Source organism: Zingiber officinale, chromosome 3B (genome assembly GCF_018446385.1).
Source record: "Zingiber officinale cultivar Zhangliang chromosome 3B, Zo_v1.1, whole genome shotgun sequence".
NCBI lineage: Eukaryota > Viridiplantae > Streptophyta > Magnoliopsida > Zingiberales > Zingiberaceae > Zingiber > Zingiber officinale.
Genome location: NC_055991.1, coordinates 132,291,260 through 132,314,739, shown reverse-complemented (window position 1 = coordinate 132,314,739; position 23,480 = coordinate 132,291,260). Strand labels below are relative to the sequence as shown.

Genomic DNA, 23,480 nt, shown 5'->3' with positions numbered 1-23,480 from the left:
GGCTTATTTGCTATGCACATGACTATAATTTTACATTAAGTAAAATTGAAAATACAAATTTACCTTTAACTAGGGGGATATTTCTAAATTTTAATTTCACACGTTCGAGATTGATCGCTCATATCTTTACTTGTGAAACCACTAGTTCCTTCTCGCCATTAGATTCATTGTGTTTAGTTTTCTCTGAAATCGTCCACTCTTTCACATACGCTTGTAATATTCTTTCTTGTGTAACTACTTGCTCTTGTTTATCATGATTTTTTTTTATTTTTTAATTAGCATCAGAAATCATTAATCTATTTATTCATCCTATAAAAAAGTTCTATAGCATTAGAATAAATCAAGTAGTATTTATAGCAAACCAACATTAAAAAAGCAATCTTTTATTCTGTACATTGCGGATCTGAGAATGATCCTCTCAAGAAAAATTATTCATCCATTAATTCATTAAGATTAAAATTTGATTCTTAAATATCTGACAATTTAAAAGTGGCCCTCAGTCGAGGGTGTCTGTTGAATAAATAGCAAAGCCTATGATCATTTTGAAACTTCATTAAACCCTCCCGTGTAAAACAGAATTTTCTCATTTTTTTAAATAAAAAAATAAATGTAGGTGTTTTTTTTTGGGTAAAATATTGATGGAATATATACAAGATGCTCTAAACCCTTAGCCGAGCGTCATTTTCGCCTCCAAGAGCTTGACGAACTCCGCGAAGAGAACGAATCCTCCCCGTCGCGGCCATGGCTGCTATCCACAACCTATTGACCTCCATTTCCTGCCGATCCTTCTCCCGGCGGATGGCTACGTCCCTCCGTTCCTTCGCCTCCGCCGCTCTGGCCGAGGTAGACTACTGGACCGAGTGGGAGGAGGTGGAGGAGAAGCACGTTTATAGCCAGCGCGCCTCGGCGGTGGAGGAAGTATGGGGGGAGAGGAAGGCGAGAAGTGTGCAGTGGGTGTTCATGGGCAGCCCCGACGTGGCGCAGAGGCATGTGCTTTCCATGCGCGTGGCGGAGCTCCTCGACGTCCCCTACATCTCCATGGGATCTCTCGTACGCAAGGAGCTCAATCCCAATTCCTCCCTCTACAAGAAGGTCTCTCCTTTTTCTTGATTTCACCTCCAGACTTATCGGATTTCGAATCTTGAAATTTCAATGATTTCCTCCCTTCCTTGGAATCGAAAAAGGTTGTTGTTTGGTTCCGATCTCAATTTATTTCTTGATTTCCCCCTCGAATTCATGGGCTTTTTCCTCCGGTGTGGGAATCGGGGTCAAGAGCTACCTGCGAGGTGGCGGCCACGATTTAGTTCGTTCCCTTTCTTGTGCCTTAAGGGCACTATAGTCATTTGCTAATTGCCGTTACTCCTGCACTTCTTTTTAGGGGTTTTGGATTTTAGGGTCGCTTGGACTTTACACCCATGTTGTAACTTAGTTTTAAATTTTTAGTTTGTGTCAAAACCGTCGCTGAATTTTAGTTGGATTGCTTATCTACAGTAACATATGCAAATTGTTTTTTTGGTGGGGCTGCAGATTTCGAATGATGTGAACAATGGGAGATTGGTGCCTGAGGAAATAATATTTGGCTTGTTGTCCAAAAGGCTGGAGGAACGATGCCAGAGAGGTGAATCGGGATTTATTCTCGGCGGCATACCACGAACAACAATCCAAGCCGTGAGTTTGTAGCGCCTATATTGTTACTATGCCCGCTTTACCTTGTACTGTAATTTTTATTCTGTTAAATCATACTTCCGTGGAATTTACAGTTGATTGACTATGGTTGTTTATCTCAAAATTTTCCTTCTTCTAAGTGCATTATTTTCTTGTTTAATCATCTTCACTTGTTTGAGTATTTTCAAGAGATATTGTTAAGTGTAACTATTATATCTGGCATCTGATGGGTTTTGTACAGAATTCATGAACTATGTCAATGTATTTGTTTGTTCTTTTTTTTTTTTGGCAAATGCTAATTTATCTTATTTGTCTTTATGTTCAGGAAATCCTTGATCAATTAGCAGATATTGATTTGGTAGTGAACTTGAAATGTGCGGAGAACTGCCTAGTGAAGAAACATTTTGAATATCATATTTGTCCACATTGTGGGAAGGTCTTTGACTCAAGCAACTCTGAATCAACATGCTCTAATTCTTGCTTGACCACATGCACATGTCATGCTCTGTTAAAACCCTCTCTTGGAGTAGATATGAAGGATCAACGCATGGAAAAAATCCATGTATATACTGAGCAGGTAGTTCCAAAGTATGATTTTAAAGTGAAGGCAAAATCCATTTATTTTCCATCATATTTTATGATCACTAGGAACTTCTTGAAAATTATTATTTTTTGAACCAAACTGTGTTATCAATTTCTCATCCTATTTTTCCAACATTTTGAATTAAGGAAACTACAAGTACCAGCCACTTTCTGTATCATGGATCATCTTAAACCATATATCTAAAACTGCAATTTTCCGAAAGATGTGTTATATATTCAGGAGTCTATGCTAGTCACCACCAATGTATAAATTTCATCTAGTAAGCCATCATTCATGGCATTAAAACTGTTTAGCTTCATTAATTCACAAAATTTGCTTTCGCTGTTAGAGCAAAATAAATTTTGGTGGTTCATCCTGCCTAATTTAACTCCTGATTTTCTTACCAAAATTTCAGTCGTACATATTACCAATGATCTGCTTTATTCTTTAGTTATAACAAAACGCGAGTTGGAATTCGATGGCAGATCCAACCTGTGACACACTTTCACCCCTTGTCTACTTGGAGAGGAAGTAGAAAAACTAGTAAGTTTGAAGAAAAAACACATTTATAAGATGTTGTTTCCTTAAAAGTGTAGACAACAGAAAGTTGTAAGGTAAAATGCCAATTCCAACCAGAAAGGAATTTACCTTTTTCTGTTCCTCCTCAAAATTTACCCATCTACCTTCGACTCTTCAACTCTTGCTTCCTCATTGATCCCTCTTCATCAAGTTTATCCTACCCTCTTCATCAATTCTTGCAAGTAGCTTTTAATACAACAATGTTTGCAATCATTTACAGCATGCTGCCCGAGCACTGTCAAAGCAATGCTGCTTGTTCCCTATTGGTAAGCACATTGGTGATGATGCCAACCACCTGCTGGTAGGAACAGGATGAAGAAGGTTAAAATGTTTTTTGAATGATATTCTTGCCTTCTTTCTCCCCAAAATTTTCAGTCTCCAAGTAAATATTTTTGTTTTTCCAACTTTTTGTTCCCTCCCTATTTTCTGTCTTCTCCCAATATATATCTTACCTGCTTTCTATCTTCCCTAGTAAACAGGACCTTGTTTCTTTTCATTGATAGCTCTTTTTGCTTGAGCTCCTATCGTCATGCTCAGAATTAGTGCCACTATGATATGGATAGTCATTATCTCACTTGACATTGAGCTAACCTATTAACCAAAAAGGCACAAGCCAAAATGACTACAATTTACTAGTTTTATACTAGTTTAAACCTTGTGTTCATTTGATTGGCTTCTCACTTCAAAACAGGACTGAAGCAGTGTATCTTGCTTTCCTTAATTTTGCTTCTGGTACATCTTGCATAGGTAGATGTGTTTGCGATACATATTATATATGGAGAAATTTTAAATACTCTAATACGTGGGTATTTGAATAATATTTTAGTGAATGAGCCAATCATGGGTTGGATTCTAGGTAAAATGGTTAGATAATTACTTGCTATGGACATTGTCCACATTTTATGCTCATCTGATTTTACTCAACGCCTTTCATTTAGATTTGCTTGCTTCACCCAATTATTATGCTTCTCTTTATTTGCTGTAGATAAAAGCATAATGCTGGTCATACTGTTTTTTATGCTATAACTTGCAAGCATAAGATGATTAATACTCGACCATCTGGCATGTTTGGCTGGATATGCTCCCAGTTGTCTATATTGTTCAATTTCAATACTATTGTAGTTTCTAAACTTTGCATGTTAAATCCTGATAATCTTGAGTCGGATACTTTACTGTCCAGATAAAAGTCAAGAGGATGAGTGCCCATCCTCGTTTGTGGGCCTCCCATTTTCTTTCTGCTCTTTCCATGCAGTGGTTTACTAGTTTTCGTCAACCAAATCTTTTGCCTTTCTTTTCTCCTGCTTTTTTCTTCTATCTTGGTCGGCATTTTTTTGACAAAACTTTCCAAACCAACAGTGTCTTTTTAGTCGTTAATCTTCTAATTTCTACAAGGAACACTTCTTTAGCTCAGAAGTTCCGTTATCAAATTGTAGGATTTCTGTGCTATCATGAGCTGTGGCTCAGTAAGTAATTGCTCTCAGTCAACCTTAATCGCATCAAAATCCTCTTTTGAGAAGCATACTTAGTTATTCTTTGTCTTTATTTTTCCTATGAATTAACTTTCAAATAGGTTTTGGATTCAACAGTTGGTAATGCTATGGTCATTGTTATTTGCTTGCTATGAAAGTCCAAGTTGATCTCACTATTATGCTCGCCTTCTAATGAGTGGTTCCAAAATATTTCTTCGGCCATAACAAATAGAAGTGTTTATACTCATTGTTTCGTTATTAACTGTAACAAATACTCTATGAGAAAACAGTGCTATTTGATCTTGTTTCAAAAATACAGAAGGACCTTGATATTTTATCATCTTTACAGTTCAAGCTATTAGAAGAATACTACAAGAAGCAAAAGAAGCTTTTGGAAGTTCAAGTGACTGGGGGCGCACGAGAAACCTGGCAAGGGCTTTTAGCAGCATTGCATCTGCAGCATATGGATACTGCCAGTTCCAGCCTTCCTAGAATCAATTGATGACGCCACAAGATCTCATATTTTTTTTTATTTTTCTCCTCTCCCCAAGAACGTCGTATTATCAGCAAAATTTCGAGTTGTTTTTGGTGCGTAAGAAGTTTTCTAGATGTGTGTGTTCTAATGCGACCTCTAACGGGGTTTTTAGTCCTTCCATGGAGAATCATTCCTTTCTTTTTTGTAATAAGAGTAATGCCACTGAGGCCGAATGATATCGAGAAGTGTTTTGTTGTTTTTTTGATCTTTTTCTCTGATAAACAAATATCTTCCTTTTTGTTTTTCTTGTGAAAAAAGCAACAAGTTTAAGTCGACCAAATAAAAGCATTTTATGGGCAGCAAAGGAAATTCCTTTTTTGGATAGATTTTTTTATTGACCATCAAAATAAATTGAAAATCTTAAATCTATACGGTGGTAAAAGATAAATACATTACTCTAGCGCCCTTGTTGGAAGTACTAAATCTATATGGATCGATTAGTTGGACGTCAAATCTGTACGACTCCTCGTTTTATAGCAAACATTTCAAAGTCAAACAAGTTGCCGGGGAGAAAACGATTACACCGACAAATGTAATTATGGATGCATTTTTCTTTGCTTTTGCAAGATAGCATTTATAAGTTCATTGTATACGGTCAAGACACCTTCTAAAATTTGTTGATTTGATTTTATTTTATTTCAGTATTCAATTAATCTTGAAAATAGGCTTTCTCTTTAATTTATCTACTATGCAAATTAAGAATACAACTTATGCTTATGAAAACTTAAGGCAATCCCTTTAACTCTTATAAAATTAAGTGTTAATAATTTCAATAGTTTTTAATAATGTTAATGATTAGAGATAAAATGATAAAAACCTTTGGACAGATTTTTCTATATATATATATATATATATATTTCCTGCAACACCTACCCTAACTTTAGTAGAGAAATTCAAATTTGTGTGGTACGGTCAATTTTTGCAGCCTTTGATTTCAAAACCCTTTTGAAGATTCTTAAGATTTTTCAAAGATGAATGAATTCATCATCAATCAATTGATATACCTTTCATTGTCTGCTGTTAGCAACCATTTGTTGGCTATATTTTATTTTCTATATATGGTATCTCTTCAAATAAAAAGGGAATCTCCTTAGAACAGTTCAATGGTGAGCTAATATAATTTTTAGAACATTAATATACAAGTTTAGATAGTAGTTAATCTTATTTTATCTTGTCTTATCTCTTTCTTTGCTTTGTGAGTTGTGAGTCAGATATAATGATCGCTTGTTTTAGCATGCAGACATGATAATTAATTCATCACATTTATGGCGAATAAGATATGATAATCAATCCACCACATTAATTATCATTGCAGCTCATTAGCGTGTTTCCAGCTAATCATTGGATGAGAACAAGCATTTTATAAATTCTCAATTCCAATTTTTAAATATCCTATTATACTAATTCAAAAAAAATATATTTTTTATAAAATTACTAAAACTATAAAATTAATTCAGTACTTTTTTTCCCCCATTCCTTTTGATTCCACCTCTGCTTTATGGCAAGTTGCAAAAAGCTTGCTATTTAATCAAAGAGAGCGGATGATAATCTTCTTCTTGTCGTTTCCGATCCAACTTCCGGCCCTATCTCCTCCTCATCCCTGGAAGCTCGAAGAAGGGGGCGGAAACCATGTTCCAGAGCCAGTTCGCCAGGTCGCCCTCCTTGAGAGGCTCCCTCAAAGCCCTCGAAGCAGACATCGATCATGCCAATACCTTGTAATGTTTTTTCTTTTTTGCCCTAAATAGATTTTGTGATCGGAAAGACTGTCCTTTTATTGCGTTTCCGCTGTTGTTTTTTTGATTCCTTGAGCAAAAATGACATTTTGATTTTGGATCGCAGGACGGATGCTATTCAAAGAGCTTACGGCGGTGCTTGTATTCAGATGAGGCTGTCCTGCAGCCCTCTGGCTCCCTGTTTCCTCTTCTTGTCGGAATGGTTGGACTGCACTTGTTCTTTCGGTCTCCTCAGTTATTTAGGGCTTTTCCAAGTTCTCGTCTACAAGGTAGTAAGTACTATTCTAAGATTTCTCGATTGTTCGCTATTGGATGATAAAAGATGTATTTTGCAGGTTTATGTCGATGATATGACCGCAGTCTCTACTATTGAAAGGAGAGCCAGCATCGGAGAGTTCTACGGTGCATATTCTGAACACAATTACACATTTCTATGTGTTCTTTGTGTTGCCTGCATTTGCTCCTTATTCAATTTAGTTGTTAACCAAATTGCAGCAATCATATATCCTTCTCTGCAACAACTGGAGAGCAATTTGATGGAAAGAAAGCAGCCCAAGGGGAAAGGCCGAGCTAAAGACGCAGCCGGGAGGAAGAATTTAGACAGGGAGGACGAGTGTGGGATCTGCCTGGAAGTCTGCTCCAAAATGGTTCTGCCAAACTGCAACCACGCAATGTGCATAAAATGCTACCGTGACTGGTGAATTCTCACTCGATTCCTTCGTTCGTTTTAGAATTCCTTGGCTTCGTTGTTGCTAACGGTGCATAATGTCGGCTTGCAGGAACGTGAGATCTCAGTCTTGTCCGTTTTGTAGGGGGAGCCTAAAACGAGTGCGCTCGACTGACTTATGGGTGCTCACCAACAAGAGCGATGTGCTAGACACCGTGACTCTGGAAATGGACAACGTGAGGCGATTCTATCGATACATAGACACTTTGCCTTTGATCATTCCTGACAGTCTCTTATTGGACTATGCTTATGTTGTGTATGGTTGAATTGTGTACGAATTTGTACAAAACCGACCAACCCTCGTGGACTGAGTCTGGTCAGACGAATCACTTATTCCAATTGCTCGGTAGAGTGTCATGCGTTATTGGAACGATGATTGCATGTATAAGCACCACCGTGGAAGCTGATGCACATGTATATGTCAGGGTCTGCAAGGCATTTGTATCTGCCATTGTTAATCCACTTCCCTTCTAGTTTCCTGCCTGCGTTTATCAAGAAAATAATCATCTAGTAAAATTTTAATAGATTCTAATAGATTCTGCTATGTTAATTACTTTGTCAGCTTTTAAACTGAGCTATCTTATTTTAAGTGGAGCTTACGGTTCTATAATTCAATCCAGCTGATCTAATTCTATCCTAAATAAATCTAAACTGAGGCAACTGACTTTGTCGGCTTTTAAACTGAGCTGTTTTATTTTGATTTTGTCAGCTTTTAAACTGAGCTATAATATTTTGATAGGATCTTAAGATTCTATAATTCAATCCCAGTTGATCTAATTCTATCATAAATAAATCTTCTGAACCTCGGGTTGATTTTTAATAAATATAAAATGTCTTAAAAAATCCCATGCTTTCCTCACAGATAGCAACATCTTAATTAGGGATTTGATTGAGTCGCTATTTTCCCCACCTCTCCTAATATCCTCACTTCTCAGCCCTACCTAATTTTTTACCTTTATATACTCTTTCCTTATTCTCACATTCACGTTTTTTTTTAAGTCTTGTTTCTTTTGTTTTTATTGGTTTTATTTTTTAATCAGTTTTTTTTATCAATTTTTTTATCAATTTTATTCTTTTTGAATAATTTATTTTTTATTATATGTTTATAATCTTTTATTTATTGTTTAGTGGTAGATTTTAGGAGTTATTATTTGTAAATTTTTTTAAAAGTATAAATTTTTTAAAAATGACGTAAGGGATTTGATTCTTAGAAACTGACAACTTAGAGTTTACCACACCATGCTGATCTATATTTTAAAAGTATAAAAATATAGATCAAAATAAAAATTATATACATGAAACAAATAAAAATATTAATAATTAATAGTAAATACATTTATAGCTTATGAATAAATATATTTTTTTTTCAAATGAAGAGTAAATGTAATAATACATAAAAAAATTCATGAAAATATATAAAAATAGAAATTTTAATCAATTTAAAGAGAGTAGAGATTTTGACATATGTCAAGGGTGGGAAGGAGATAATTTAAAAGGAGATGGTTGTTTTGACATGTGTTAAGAATTGGAGAATGAGTAATTTAAAGGGATAGGAGGTTCTGACATTTGTCGGTTGGAGGATAGGTAATTTAAAGATAGTGAGAAGTTTTGACATGTGTCATGGGAGGTAATTTTAAGGGAGGGGAGTTATGACATGTGTTAAGAATTGGATGAAGATAATTTAAATGTCGAATTAGGAAAGTAATTTAAAGGAAGATATTCTGACTATGTTAAAAATGATATAAAATAAAAAAATAATAAATAAAATTGATTGAAAAATAAAACAAAATAAAAATTAAATAAAATTAGAAAAAAACACGAGTATAAAATAAAATAAAATTTGATGAAAAATTAATAAATAAAATTAATTAAAAAAATAAAACTAAATACAAATTAATAAAACTTTTAAAAAAAATTATAAGTAAAGAACTTAGCGGTATAAAGGTTATTTATATGAGAGACAAAATATGAAAAGGGAGGAGGCTGTGTAAGGGGTGGGAGAAGAAATTTATAAAATTAAATAAAAATTTAAAAATATATAAGTATTGATAAAAAATAATAAATAAAATTAATTAAAAAATAAAATTATATAAAAATTAAATAGAATTAAAATAAATAAATAAAATTAACTAAAAAATAAAATTAAAAAATATATATCTAAGTATTGATGAAAAAATAATAAAAAAATTAATTAAAAAAATAAAATTAAATAAAAATTAAATAAAATTGAAAAAAAACAAAGAAAAAAAAGATAAGGATAGAAATGGTATTTGACAGGGAGGGAGGGGTAGGCAATTTACGTCTACAAAACGTCTACAAAACGGCGATTGGATTTCAAGGCGGGAATGGTTGCCGGGATCGGAAGGTGATACGTGTAAACTGGATAGGGATATTCGCCCCCTCTTTCACTATGGACATCGTACTGGAAACTGAGATCGTCGTCTTCTATGCATACCCGCTCTCGTCCTCCCTCTCGATCTCCTCCTCCTCCTCCTCCTCCTCCATTTCCGATTCGGCTTCGCCGGATTGATTGAAGAGTCATTAGGATTCACGATCCCCTTCGCCCCCTCTCCCCTCCCGATCCAGGTCCCCGCACGATCACTTTATCGGTTTGCTTTCTGACGGTTTTTGGGTTCTCGAATTTTCTGTTTTGGGGATGCGTAGGTTGGCAGATCGATCGGGGAGAGGAGATGGCGTCGCCGAAGAATGAGGGGATCTTGACGGAGGAGCAGAGGGGACACCGAGAATAGCCGCCAGAACGCGGAGTTACCCTCCTCGTCACCCAGATCGTCCGGCGAGATGGGGATCCACGACTTCCAAGCGAAGGGCGGGGGAGGGAGGAGGAATCCGGCCGCTGGTGTGTGGCACATGCAGCGCACGCATTCGGGGGAGCTTGTGCAAGTGAAGAAGGGTTTGTGATAATCTGTCTTTGCTATCCCTTTGTTTGCTGGTGATTTTGGATTAGGCTTGAATGAGATGGACTGCATGTGATTGTTAAATCTCTGAAAGACACGTCTTGTTTTCATTTTTGCACATAATCTGGCTATATTGCCTGATCTTTACTTGATAATATTTTCGGAGGTGAAGTAGGGCTATAAATTGCGAAATGGATGATACAAAATACATAATGCATAGTATTTCATGCATTATACACATATTTGCCACTTCACATAAATATTAGCGCAGTTGTTCAAAGACCATTGCAAGTGTTTGGTTTAGTTTCGGTGACGTATTTCTAAAAGTCACAAGAGATGGACTTTGGAACAGACATCTCGAAGAAGAGAGAAAGTGAAGAAGGGAAGACTGAGAATCACATTATTTCGACTAAAGGATTGCAATAACTCCGTACACTTGAAACTAAAAATTATCTGTAGATAACCATAATGTGTAAGTTTGACACTGGAGGGAATTATAGACTACATCGATGAAGATTTTCAACATTTATAAGAAGGTACCCAAACAAATATAGAAAACTTCCTATTGGGCACACTGTCTTGCAGGGCATATTAAAGTGACATCTAATGGTCAAGGAATAATTTTTCCGTTTTCAAGTCTGAATTGCATGAGAATATATCTGTGTATTTCACATTTTAGGCATGTCAGATATGGAACCATTTATCAGGTTTTGATTCACAGGCATATATACTCTAAGCTTTCTTTTGAGGGATTGTCAGATATTGAAGTGAAGATTAGATTGATCTAATCAATATTTAGACTTACAAAACTTATTGAAGATATGGTGGTTAAATCAACTAACCTATTGCTGCAATTCCTATCTTTGCTTTGTTATGATTTGCTTCATTCTGCTACCCTTTTATTTCCTTTTTGTTTTCCCCTTTGGTTCTGCACAAACGTCTTAGATAACATAAGAGTATTTAGTTATACTTAATGGAAGCAGGAGTCAAAAAGAACCTGCACCAATATAAGTATACACACACATACATTTAAACACATTTTATACCCCGATAAATTGTATTAAATTCTGTGTGAGTGTTAGGTACATTTAAGGTGTAGTATACTTTATGGCTTGATTCATTTAGAAAGTTTACTTCATTACAATACAAAATTAACAGTAATCCAGTATGATTGTTTGTCTCTGGCATATAGTTTTAATTTTCTTCATCCCCTACTATAGAGGGTACTAGGCTTGTTAACAAATTCAAATCTAACTATGGTGGTAAATATTATTTGAGCAATCAATATTTTGTTATTTTTTCTTCATAAGGAATGCAATGGCATTAGGATTTCTCTTTTTGCTCTTGAAGTTACAGTATCACAATCTGACAAGTTCTTGTTAATTGTTACATCATACACCCAATTACCTCTACTGCAGTGATGCTAGCATTCTTCATTTACCTGTCAAATTACAGTTTTACATACTGAAAAAGTCTCTTCATACATATATGTACATTAATGTAAGTTCATATAATATTATATGACCAGTACGTACGTTAGTTACTTACTATTGTTTACCCTTATAGCTTAGTGAAATGCCGTCAATCTTTGATACTACTACTCTGTCATGGAATACTCCACCAGCTTTCAAACTCTAGAATGAGTTTATTCTTTATTCATCTATTAATATATTTGAAGAAGTCTACGTTGCCTTTTAGATCCATTTGCTTTGCCTAAGGAAACTCTTTATGTAGAGAGGCATAATACCCAAGACTTTCTCCCCTTGTTTACCATTAATGTTCAACATTGTGGAAGGGATAAGTCTCTTATGCGGACAACATTTTGGCTGCAAATGTTTCTGCCTGAATTTAGGCAAAAGTAGGAATGCCCATGGAAGAGAGGTCCTAAAGACCTTTCTACCATTTGTTCCGAGCAGAGTGAGGGATCTAACGAAGCGACCAGTTTGGTTCTGAGCTTGAGAGATTGGTGTGTTGATCAATGTGGTGGTGTGGTTAAGCTAGGCTATGGAAGGGATTTGTGTCTTGACTTTTGATAGAGGAGACATGTTATCTACTGGTGGACTGACTCGCAGTGCTTGATGGAGATGATCGGTGATTGATCGGTCTGGAGGTATCATTGGTGCTAGACGATGAAAATTGGAGATGAGATAACTGATTGGTGTGGAGAGCCGTCAAAAACACAAAGAGGTCTATCTCACTGGAGGACTAATTGACATTCTATTTCATCCATCTCTGCCTACTCTTCTGGGGTAAATGAGTTTTTGCTCCGTGGATAGCTTTTTTTTTCTCCCATGGTGAAAGGGCTTCTCTTGTAGATTCTTTTCCTTCCTCTTTCCCTCTATGTGGGTAAATGGACTCTTAGTAGCAATTTTAGTTTAGAAAATTGATGTGTCTTATGGATATTATCCACATGATGTATTTTGATATAAATTATTTATAAAGTTTCTTGATTGTTCTGCTGTTATATTTATGACAAGCACATTTTTTCCATTGTTCCTATTATTTTTGTTATTACATTTTGGAACATTTGTATGTGGGCCATTTTCAGATGGAGCTGGTGGGAAAGGAACTTGGTGCAAGCTTTTGGATTCTGGGCCTGATTCACGCATTGACTCGAATGGTCCTAGTTATGACAGTGGTGAAGTAATGACTTTTCTTATTCATTCTCTACTTATGTCAACATATACACTGATGGAAAGACATTTAGGTATCACCTTATAATACATTGTATTATTTTTATGTTTATTTATGCTCCTAACATGTTATTCAATACTATTTCAGGGGCCATATCAGCTAGAAGATGCCACTGTTTTTAACCCTGCACATGAGTCACATGACTATAAGAAATCTATAGCAACAATCATTGAAGAGTACTTCAGCGATTGTGATGTAGAATTAGCTACTACAGAACTTCGGGACCTTGATTCTGATGAGTACCATCATTTGTTTGTTAAGAAACTTGTTTCTATGGCAATGGACCGGCATGACAAACAGAAAGAGATGGCATCTGGGTTCTGTTATCCGCTTGGTATGCCAATGTGATAAGTTCATCTCAAATCAGCCGAGGTTTTTTTATGCTACTTGAGTCTGTTGATGATTTGGCACTCGACATACTTGATGCAGTTGATGAGACATTTTGGATGTCTCAAATGAGCTAGCTCTATTCTTAGCCAGGGCTGTGATTGATGATGTCTTAGCCCCACTCAACTTGGATGAGATCGACGACAAGCTTCCTAAAAATTGCAGGGGGAGGGAAACAGACCAGATGGCCCGCTCGCTTGTTTCTGCTCGACATGCTGGTGAGAGACTTCTGAGATGCTGGGGTGGTGGCACTAGTTGGGCAGTGGAGGATGCAAAAGACAAGATAATGAAGCTTCTGGAAGAGCATGAGAGTGGAGGCGATATAGGCTAATTCTGTCTAAAATCGAGAAAGATGGATAGTTGGTTAGATGATTTCGATGTTGACCGTGAAAAGATTTTTGGCTAGAGAAAGATGACATTGAGCGGTCCCGTGTGTCAAAAAAGAATGTAGAGAGAAGAAAACGTCAGTAATCAATTCAGGGAGAGGTCCTCGTTGCAGACATACCGACGCTCAAATTAAGCAAGTGGTCAGGAGAAAAATGGAATGTTACAAGTAGTAAAAAAGAGTCGTGAGATCCGTCTGCCTAATCTTGCGTAATCGTGCCTCTAGGAGGAGATTTCTTATATAGTGTTAGTTTTCCTCTATGTACGACTATCGATGCATTTTCAAAAAATTACTGACTATTTTGGCATTCTGAAAACTTTTCTAAAATCGATTCACCATTTCTATGCTTTACATGGTAGAAGCTTTCTTTGTATGAATTGCATTAAAAATATTCCTTTGATTCTTTGATTACAGTTATACAAAATGCTAAAAAAGAATATTGGGTCATTGGGTTGGTGGGTCTTGAATACCTTTTGATTGTAGGCCAACTGGATCCCCTATAAAGTCCGATTAGACCTCATTCTCGGATGGAGTTGGGTTGGCTAAGGGATATTGACCATTTTGTGAGCTCGACCTCTTTGAGGACTCGGCCTCCTTGAGAACTCGGCCTTTGCTCGACCAAGGAGTCTGGTTAGATCTTGTTCTCGAATGGGGTCAGATCGGCTAAGAAATATTGACCATCTTGAGGACTCCCAACGAGTCCAATAAGACCTTATTCTTGAATGGGATCGGGTCGGTTAAGGAATGTTGACCACATTGAGGACTCAGCCTCTGCTCGGCCAATGAGTCCGGTCGAATCGTATGCCTATCATATCCAATCAGATCGAGAGGACTCAGCTCTGAATTAAACTAATACGGCTCAAAGTTTCATCTAATCGGCGGGCTCACAATCCAATTAGTTGGATCACTCAGTTGAGCCATGCGACTATGTTAACCCTGAGTATTAATATCTCCTTAATTTTAATCATCATATTAACTGACCTTCAAACTTCGATCTCTATTTCGGAAGCCTTTTCTATTCGTCATATCATAGGCTTTGGAGACTCCTTATATGCTTATGGATTCCAGTTCGCACGATTTTCTCTTATCTACTTGCCTTATTGCTTTGCAGTCCTGGATGGGGGTATACCTGTAACGACATTGTTGGGATCTTTGTGTCTTTTGCTTAGCGATAGAATTTCCCTTTGATTTTTCGATTTTAGTAGCATACACTAATTCAATAAGCTTAATATGATTAGGGAAATTTTCATTTTCCATTGAAGTTTCTTTTTTCCCTGAAATTTTGAATTGTTATTTTGCCTTTGAATCTTAATTTTGTTACTGATATCCCTACACTAAGATGTAGGGATCTAGCGCGTTAAACACACGAAAGCGCAGCGGAAAAATTACTAGATCCTCTTATCCAGCAGATCCATGCGAAGGGAAGAAACATTTTCTGGAAATAATCTATACTAAGCTACATGATAGGATTATACCCTTGATGCATGCACACGATCTCCCGACAGCTCGGATCTCAGCACGATCACACGTCCGCGCCTCTATGGTATCCACACGAACAAGCCTTGCCTTCGTTTGTCTCACAAACTTAACAAGATTGGAGAGGAAAACACACAAGGTTGTGCTAGCAACCTTAATGGTGTGTTTGGCCAAGAGGGGGAAGGAGGAAGAAGAAGAATGCCAAAGGTCTCAACACATGAAAACTCTCTTTAAAACTTCAGAAAAATATCATCCAAAATGATATTTATAACCATCTCATGGTATACCAAGAGTCTTCACCCTTTCATCTTCTAATCCAATGACTCAAAAATCAACCATTCAATCCAATGGTTCAATTTTGACGATTCAATTTCCTTTGTGAACTCAAGTTCACCCAATGAGTCTAACCCATTGATTCCCATGCAATTGAACTCAATCCAACAATTGGATCTATTTGAGTCTAACTCAATGATTCTAATTCGAATTACACTTAATCCAAATGATCCATCATACGAACCCATCTCCAAATCTACTTGTTCTTTGTGTGTGACCCTATAGGTTCTCGTTGTTGGAGTGTATACTGAAAGCCTAAACTTTTGTAAATATTTGTTTTGAATAAAGAATCACATTTGGTCAAAATATCTACATTTGTTTGTAGTTGTTCAATTAATTTATATTGTAGATAACATAGCATGTGGTGTCACATGCAGAAGATAATGTTATCAGTACCTTATAAATTATAAACAGTAGCTCACGACCAAAATGGAAAGGAACAAATCATTAGAAGGTCGTAGTGTAATTAGGTATCAGTTTATCTTGACTGTATAATTACACTAGTACACTTAGAGTGTATTGAGTAGGACCATTTTGTTGGTTGCTACTCGGAAAGCCTAGAGGTTCCACTGTACAAAAATTTTGTACAAAGGTCTGAACCTTTTCCTAGCTACCATGTGTTCTTTTAAATTAAATTTTGGATCGCCTGCGGAACTTAACACGTTTGATCCAAAACTTAATCTATTTGTTCTTTTAGGTTTTGACTTGGATCTCCTGCGGAACTTAACACGTTCGACCCAAATCACCTTAAGTTATTAATTCCATTAAATATTAATTTCCATAATTGGTTCCCAGTACTGACGTGGCGAGGCACATGACCTTCTTGGATATGGGAGCAACCACCACCGACTAGACAAAACCTTTTATAGAAATCTAATATTTAATTTCCTAAAATAACTTTAGGTTAACCGAAAAGAACAATCAAATCACAAGGAAAAATAAAACAAAAGAACACAACTCGAAAACATATTCGAAATACTAGAATCGTAAGCCTCTTGTATTTGGTATTATTTCCAAAAATAACTAGTATGATGCGGAAAGAAAAATACTAGTTATACCTTTTAGAAAGACCTCTTGATCTTCTACCGTATTCCTCTTCTAACCTCGGACGTTGTGTGGGCAACGATCTTCCGAGATGAGAATCCACCAAAGCACCTTCTTCTCCTTTCTTCAAGTTTCGGCCAAGCACAAAGCTTCCAAAAGATGAAGATCTTTTTCCACCAACCAAGCTCCAAGGGATACAAGCTTTCTCTCCTTCTTCTTCTTCTTCTCCAAGTAGTATCCGGCCACCACAAGAGCTCCAAGCCAATAGAGAAGGTTCGGCCACCACCAAGAGGAAGAAAGGAAGAGAGGTTGGCCGGCCACAACACCAAGGAAAAGAGGGAGAGAAATAATAGATGTTGTTCACTATGAAGCCTTCTCTACCCCCTCTTTTATAATCCTTGGTCTTGGCAAATAAGGAAATTTAATTAAAAACTTCCTTAATTCTTTTGCCATGAAAAGGAAAAATTTATTTAATTAAATTTTTTTTTCCTTTTCTCAATTTACATGGCCGGCCACCATCAAGCTATAAACAAGGAGAGTTTTAATTAATTAAAACTTCCTAATTTGTCTCCAGAAATTTATAAAATTTCTCCAATAATTTAATCCCTTCATGATTGGTTTATAAAAAGGAAATTTAATAAATTAAAATCTTTCTTTTAAACATGTGGATAAAAAGAAAGTTATCTCTAAAAATTAAAATCTCTTTTAATCTACAAATAAGGAAAGATATCAAATCTTTTCTCAATCTTTTGTAGAAACTAATAAAAGAGAATTATTAATTTTTAAACTTTCTTTTAAATCATGAACATGGTTAAAAAGGAAAGTTTTCTTAAAATTTAAAATCCTCCTTTAATCAACAAATAAGGAAAGATTTCAAATTTTAAACTCTCTTTTAAACATGTAGATGATTTACAAATAAGGAAAGTTTTTACCAAAAATTAAACCATCCTTTTAAACTACAAATAAGGAAAGAGATTAATCTCTTCTCTTAATCTTTTGTAGAAAGTTATAAAAGGAAATTTTAATTTTAAACTCTCTTTAAAATCATGATATCCACATAAGAAATAATTTTAATAAAAATCCTTTTAATATTCTAGTGGCCACCTAAGCTTGGGACCCAAGCTTTGGCCCACACATGACTCATCCACTTGGTCTTGGCCCTAGCTTGGGTTCCAAGCTAGCTTGGCCGGCCCCATCGATGGGTAAGAAGGTGGTATGCGGTGGGTATAAATCTATATACTAGAGGCTACGATAGGGAGAGGAGGAATTGGTTTTGGTCTCCGATGAAATTAAGCATCCCGTGTTAACACACAACTTAATTTCATCAATAATAATTCATTCCACTAAAGAACTATTATTGAACTACGCACCAATCCCAAATTACATTTTGGGCTCCTTCTTATTATGAGCATGTTAGTCTCCCTGTGTTTAAGATATCGAATGTCCACTAATTAAGTGAGTTACTGACAACTCATTTAATTAATATCTAGGTCCAAGAGTAGTACCACTCAACCTTATCGTCATGTCGGACTAAGTCCACCTGCAGGGTTTAACATGACAATCCTTATGAGCTCCTCTTGGGGACATTATCAACCTAGTATCTCTAGGACACAGTTTCCTTCTATAATCAACAACACACACTATAAGTAATACCATTTCCCAACTTATCGGGTTTATTGATTCATCGAACTAAATCTCACCCATTGATAAATTAAAGAAATAAATATCAAACATATGTGCTTGTTATTATATTAGGATTAAGAGCACACACTTCCATAATAACTGAGGTCTTTGTTTCTTTATAAAGTCAGTATAAAAGAAACGACCTCTAATGGTCCTACTCAATACACTCTAAGTGTACTAGTGTAATTATATAGTTAAGATAAACTAATACCTAATTACACTACGACCTTCGAATGGTTTGTTCCTTTCCATTATGGTCATGAGCTACTGCTTATAATTTATAAGGTACTGATAACATGATCCTCTGTGTGTGACACCACACACCATATTATCTACAATATAAATTAATTGAACAACTACATTTATCATAAATGTAGATATTTGACCAATGTGATTCTTATTTCTAGATAAATGTTTATACCAAAAGCTAGGCTTTTAGTATACACTCTAACACATTTGAGGTCGTTTCTTTTATACTAACTTTATAAAGGAACATAGACCTCAGTTATTATGGAAGTGTGTGCTCTTAATCCTAATATAATAATAAGCACATATATTTAATATTTATTTCTTTAATTTATCAATGGGTGAGATTTAGTTCGATGAATCAATAAGCCCGATAAATTGGGAAATAGTATCACTTATAGTGTGTGTTGTTGATTATAGAAGGAAACTGTGTCCTAGAGATACTAGGTTGATAATGTCCTCAAGAGGAGCTCATAAGGATTGTCATGTTAAACCCTGCAGGTGGACTTAGTTCGACATGATGATAAGGTTGAGTGGTACTACTCTTGGAGTTAGATATTAATTAAGTGAGTTGTCAGTAACTTACTTAATTAGTGGACATTTGTTATCTTAAACACAGGGAGACTAACACACTCATAATAAGAAGGAGCCCAAAAATATAATTTGGGATTGGTGCGGTAGTTCAATAATAGTTCTCTAGTGGAATGAATTATTATTGATAAAATTAAGTTGTGTGTTCGGGGCGAACACGGGATGCTTAATTTTATCGGGAGACCAAAACCAATTCCTCCTCTCGGTCCCTATCGTAGCCTCTTATTTATAGAGTACTATACCCACCTATACCCACCTTCTATACCCACCTAAAGGGGGCCGGCCAAGGTAGCTTGGGAACCAAGCTAGGGCCGGCCTAAGCATGAATTGGGGTGGCCGACCCAAGCTTGAACCGCCCTCATTAAATTAAAAATAATTTTAATTTTAATTTTTATTATGTGGAAGATATAATTTATTAAAGAGAATTAAAATTAAAATATCTCTCTTGTAAAAGATCTACAAAAGATTAAAGAAAGAGATTAGATCTCTTTCCTTATTTGTAGATTGGTGAGATATTTTATTTTCTCTTTAAAAAAAATTATTCACATGTTGTAAAATTAAAATTATGGAAATTTCTTTTTATCAACCATGAAGAGATTTTTGAAGAGAAATTTTAATTTTTTAAATTTCCGGAAACAAATTAGGAAGTTTTAATTTGTTGATTAAAACTTGTTTAATTTATTTCTCCATGTGGTGGCCGGCCAATATAGTTTAATTTGGGAAATTTTATTTTATTTTTCTCAATTAAATCATGTCAAGGAAATTAAGGAAATTTTATTGTAATTAAATTTCCTAATTTGCCTAGGCCAAGGAATATAAAAGAAGGGGTGGGGGTGCCTTCATGAGGTGAACCTTAATTATTTCTCTCCCTCTTTTGTTCCTTGGTGTGGCCGGCCATCATCATCCTCTCCCTCTCTTCCTCTTGTGGTGGCCGAACCTCTCTCTCCCCTTGGAGCTCTCGTGGTGGCCGGATACTACTTGGAGAAGAAGAAGAAGAAGGAGAGAAAGCTAACATCTCTTGGAGCTTGGTTGGTGTTTTGATTTTCTTCCTTGGTGAAGCTTCCTTATTGTTGGCCGAACCTAGCTAGGAGGAGAAGAAGGTGGTTGGTGGTTTCTCATCTCGGAAGATCGTTGCCCACACAACGTCCGAGGTTAGAAGAGGAATACGGTAGAAGATCAAGAGGTCTTTCTAGAAAGTAAAACTAGTAATTTTTCCTTTCCGCATCATACTAGTTATTTATGGAAATAATACCAAATACAAGAGGCTTACGTTCTAGTATTTCGAATATGTTTTTCGAAGTTGTATTTTTTTTTTGTTTTATCTTTCCTTGTGATTTGATTGTTCTTTTCGGTTAACCTAAAGTTATTTTAGGAAATTAAATATTAGATTTCTATAAAAGGTTTTGTCTAGTCGGTGGTGGTTGCTCCCATATCCAAGAAGGCCATGTGCCTCGCCACGTCAGTACTGGGAACCGATTATGAAAATTAATATTTAATAGAATTAATAACTTAAGATGATTTGGGTCGAACGTGTTAAGTTCCGCAGGAGATCCAAGTCAAAATCTAAAAGAACAAATAGATTAAGTTTTGGATAAAACGTGTTAAGTTCCGCAGGCGATCCAAAATTTAATTTAAAAGAACACATGGTAGCTAGGAAAAGGTTCAGACCTTTGTACAAAATTTTTGTACAGTGGAACCTCTAGGCTTTCTGAGTAGCAGCCAACACTCGTAACATTGGCAATGTACCCAAATCAACATTTGCGATACATAAACAATGAGTGACATCTAGCAAGCATCATTGCTACCCAGGTGACGAGAAAGTCGAGATCCGACCTAACCTGTCTGTGACTATTATCTTGTATGACTTGGTCCCTCTATCCTTGATATCTAGATTGATCAATGAGGCATAGACCGTATCATCCTCTTATCAATCTTTGTGTTTCTTGATCTTCAAGTAGACACACTCAAACAAATGAGCTCAATATCTCATATTGACTCATTTACGCATGGTCATGCTTTCTTGTGTCTTACTAATTAAGGGGTCCACAGATATCGTTTTTGTCATATGGAAGGGATAGATCCCATCTACATCACTCACATCCCTCCGCATAATTCATTGCATACCGAGTGATCGACTTTATAGTCCACCCTGTTACGGGTGACGTTTGACGATACCAAAGTATACAACTCTTTATGTAGGGAACCGTAGTGACTTCAGGTCTAAGGACTATTCATACCAATAGTCACATGAGAATGTTTATGACACTCATATGACGATCCATGAAATATTCTCATTTCGGACCATTCAGTATATATTCTCTAATATATACCCATGTGTCAACCTGATATCTCATATCCATGACTTGTGAGATCAAGTCATCTGTTGATTTACATGCTAGTCTCAACGCATTAATATTGTCCTTGTATATTAATGCTGGACTAGGAATAGTTAAGAGTAGTGTTCTCTACAATATCTCACTATCAATTCAACCAATTGATATACTGTAAATAAGAACTTACTACCCAAGGACAGAATTTCCCTTTGATTTTTTGATTTTAGTAGCATACACTAATTCTTGATAGGCTTAATATGATTAGGGAAAATTTCATTTTCCATTGAAGTTTCTTTTTTCCCTGAAATTTTGAATTGTTATTTTGCCTCTTGAATCTTAATTTTGTTACTGATATCCCTACACTAAGAGTATCCACATTAGTTTCCCTATTATTATATATAAAATTGGAAGTAAATGACCCATTTTATTAAATTTAAATAATCACTTTTCATTACACACTACATCAAATATCCTAAAATTTTCATTATCCTTAATTTTTTATTATTATTTTCTTCTCTTTCTTCTATTTTTTATTATTATATTTATGAAATGAGTGGAAGGAGAGAAATTGAAAAGATTGAGTGAAAGGAGAGAGATTAAAAAGAAATATTATTTTATTTTTAGGGTAGAGGTTTCATTCCCTAAATTTAGAGAATCACTATTCATCAAATCTAAATTTAGAAAATGGATAGGGTAACTAATGTAGAGGGTTTTTAGTTACCCTATCCAAAATTTAAGATAAAATGATTCGTGCGACAACAAGCACACTGAGCATTCAATTGCTAAGAAGATTGTCACACCTTACTTAGCTACTTCATAGAATGAATCAGAGACATCAAAACTTGCTTTTACCCCAGATTAAATTATTTACATCAATATGAACATCTCTAATATCTCGTATTGACTATTATGTCAAGTGCATGTTCAACATCTCTAATCAAACATATTATTTACAATTACATTTTATATACTAAACTAAAAATATAACTGGTACCAATTAATAAATGTCACAGATGTAAATCAATCTTAATATTCCTTTTTAGCTATAATCTATTCATTCTAATCAGTCGCTTTCCTAGTTATGCTCCATAGACCGAATCATCCATGGCCAATAGAAAACATGCTAAAGTAGCAGACACTGATCATAGCTTCAAGTAGATAGCTAAATAGTCACTTAGGATAAGATTGAGATTAACTTATAATCTCAAGGGTCTCACATAGTAGAGAAGCATGGATCCATTATCCTACCACCCTTCTTGTCGCCATAACACATGTGGTATGAATAACATGCTACGATGTTATTCTCTTTACTAAAAAGAACGAATATTTTTCCTAAAATTTAACATCGATTTAGACATATCTAATGTCTAATCCTGAATTCAACATATGAATTCCAATCTGACCTTAAACAGATTCAGTAAATGGTGAGTGCATTTAGTTTGATCATTACATAAATGATCTCATCTTGACATAATTATCAAGGCGACCTTAAGTTACGGGTATGCCTATATTCACAGCTACATAAGCTGTCCCATAAATAACAGTCTTACCTCTATTTGTACTTAATAAATAGAGATAATTGTCTATGTAAGTAGACCAATCTCAATATGCTAACATGCTTATCGAGACTTTTATTCGAATGTAACAAAGATATATACACTGAATAGATCATGTCATTTTCATTTATCAAAATATCTTTACAATAAGTTACATTCTTCGAAGTCCTAAAGACTTCACATGTCCATGAAATGACTCTTTAGTCAATGACTTAGTAAAAGGATCAACAAGCATATTTCGTGTAGGGATATACTCAAGAATTATCTTTTTCTTGTCAACAATATCCCTTACAAAATTATACTTAATTTCTATATGCTTACCTTTACTATAATATTTAGGATCCTTGGAAAAAGATATTGCAGCTTGACTGCCACAGTACATTGTAACAGGACTCTCACTATTCTTAGCAATCTTCAGATGCTTCAGGAACCTTCTTAGCCAGACAACCTCTTGCACAACCGTTGCACAAACCACATACTCAGCTTCCATTGTCAACAAGGCTACACAAGCCTGCTTCTTGTTGTTCCATGAGATAACACCACCAT

The 23,480-nt window shown here is 35.5% G+C and overlaps 3 protein-coding genes across 4 annotated transcripts; all 3 read left to right on the top strand.

The window, feature by feature from the left end:
• The first annotated feature begins 643 nt into the window (after positions 1-643).
• On the top strand, positions 644-5,034 carry LOC121967827 (probable adenylate kinase 7, mitochondrial). Of its 2 annotated transcripts, none has more exons than XM_042518302.1 (4): positions 644-1,092; positions 1,528-1,668; positions 1,991-2,242; positions 4,646-5,034. In XM_042518302.1, the coding sequence occupies exons 1-4, from the start codon at positions 742-744 to the stop codon at positions 4,796-4,798; spliced, it is 897 nt and encodes a 298-aa protein (XP_042374236.1). In that variant the 5' UTR covers positions 644-741; the 3' UTR covers positions 4,799-5,034. The 2 variants fall into 2 exon arrangements, with proteins under 2 accessions (XP_042374236.1, XP_042374237.1); XM_042518303.1 differs by having other exon boundaries at positions 1,991-2,253; positions 4,646-4,805.
• A 1,288-nt stretch (positions 5,035-6,322) lies between these two features.
• On the top strand, positions 6,323-7,770 carry LOC121968640 (E3 ubiquitin-protein ligase AIRP2-like). Its single transcript, XM_042518950.1, has 5 exons — positions 6,323-6,546; positions 6,671-6,833; positions 6,900-6,966; positions 7,060-7,261; positions 7,344-7,770. The coding sequence occupies exons 1-5, from the start codon at positions 6,461-6,463 to the stop codon at positions 7,555-7,557; spliced, it is 732 nt and encodes a 243-aa protein (XP_042374884.1). The 5' UTR covers positions 6,323-6,460; the 3' UTR covers positions 7,558-7,770.
• Positions 7,771-9,618: 1,848 nt separating this feature from the next.
• On the top strand, positions 9,619-13,713 carry LOC121967826 (MA3 DOMAIN-CONTAINING TRANSLATION REGULATORY FACTOR 1-like). Its single transcript, XM_042518301.1, has 5 exons — positions 9,619-9,877; positions 9,956-10,202; positions 12,755-12,849; positions 12,988-13,234; positions 13,330-13,713. The coding sequence occupies exons 2-5, from the start codon at positions 10,091-10,093 to the stop codon at positions 13,362-13,364; spliced, it is 489 nt and encodes a 162-aa protein (XP_042374235.1). The 5' UTR covers positions 9,619-9,877; positions 9,956-10,090; the 3' UTR covers positions 13,365-13,713.
• Positions 13,714-23,480: the final 9,767 nt, after the last annotated feature.

Coding starts and splice junctions, on each gene's coding strand:
- LOC121968640 (XM_042518950.1), top strand. CDS start 6,461: ATGTTCCAGAGCCAGTTCGCCAGGTCGCCCTCCTTGAGAGGCTCCCTC. Junction 6,834..6,899: donor TCCAAGTTCTCGTCTACAAG/GTAGTAAGTACT, acceptor TGTATTTTGCAG/GTTTATGTCGATGATATGAC. Junction 7,262..7,343: donor ATAAAATGCTACCGTGACTG/GTGAATTCTCAC, acceptor GTCGGCTTGCAG/GAACGTGAGATCTCAGTCTT.
- LOC121967827 (XM_042518302.1), top strand. CDS start 742: ATGGCTGCTATCCACAACCTATTGACCTCCATTTCCTGCCGATCCTTC. Junction 1,093..1,527: donor ATTCCTCCCTCTACAAGAAG/GTCTCTCCTTTT, acceptor GTGGGGCTGCAG/ATTTCGAATGATGTGAACAA. Junction 1,669..1,990: donor CACGAACAACAATCCAAGCC/GTGAGTTTGTAG, acceptor CTTTATGTTCAG/GAAATCCTTGATCAATTAGC.
- LOC121967826 (XM_042518301.1), top strand. CDS start 10,091: ATGGGGATCCACGACTTCCAAGCGAAGGGCGGGGGAGGGAGGAGGAAT. Junction 12,850..12,987: donor CTAGTTATGACAGTGGTGAA/GTAATGACTTTT, acceptor ATACTATTTCAG/GGGCCATATCAGCTAGAAGA. Junction 13,235..13,329: donor TGGGTTCTGTTATCCGCTTG/GTATGCCAATGT, acceptor TACTTGATGCAG/TTGATGAGACATTTTGGATG.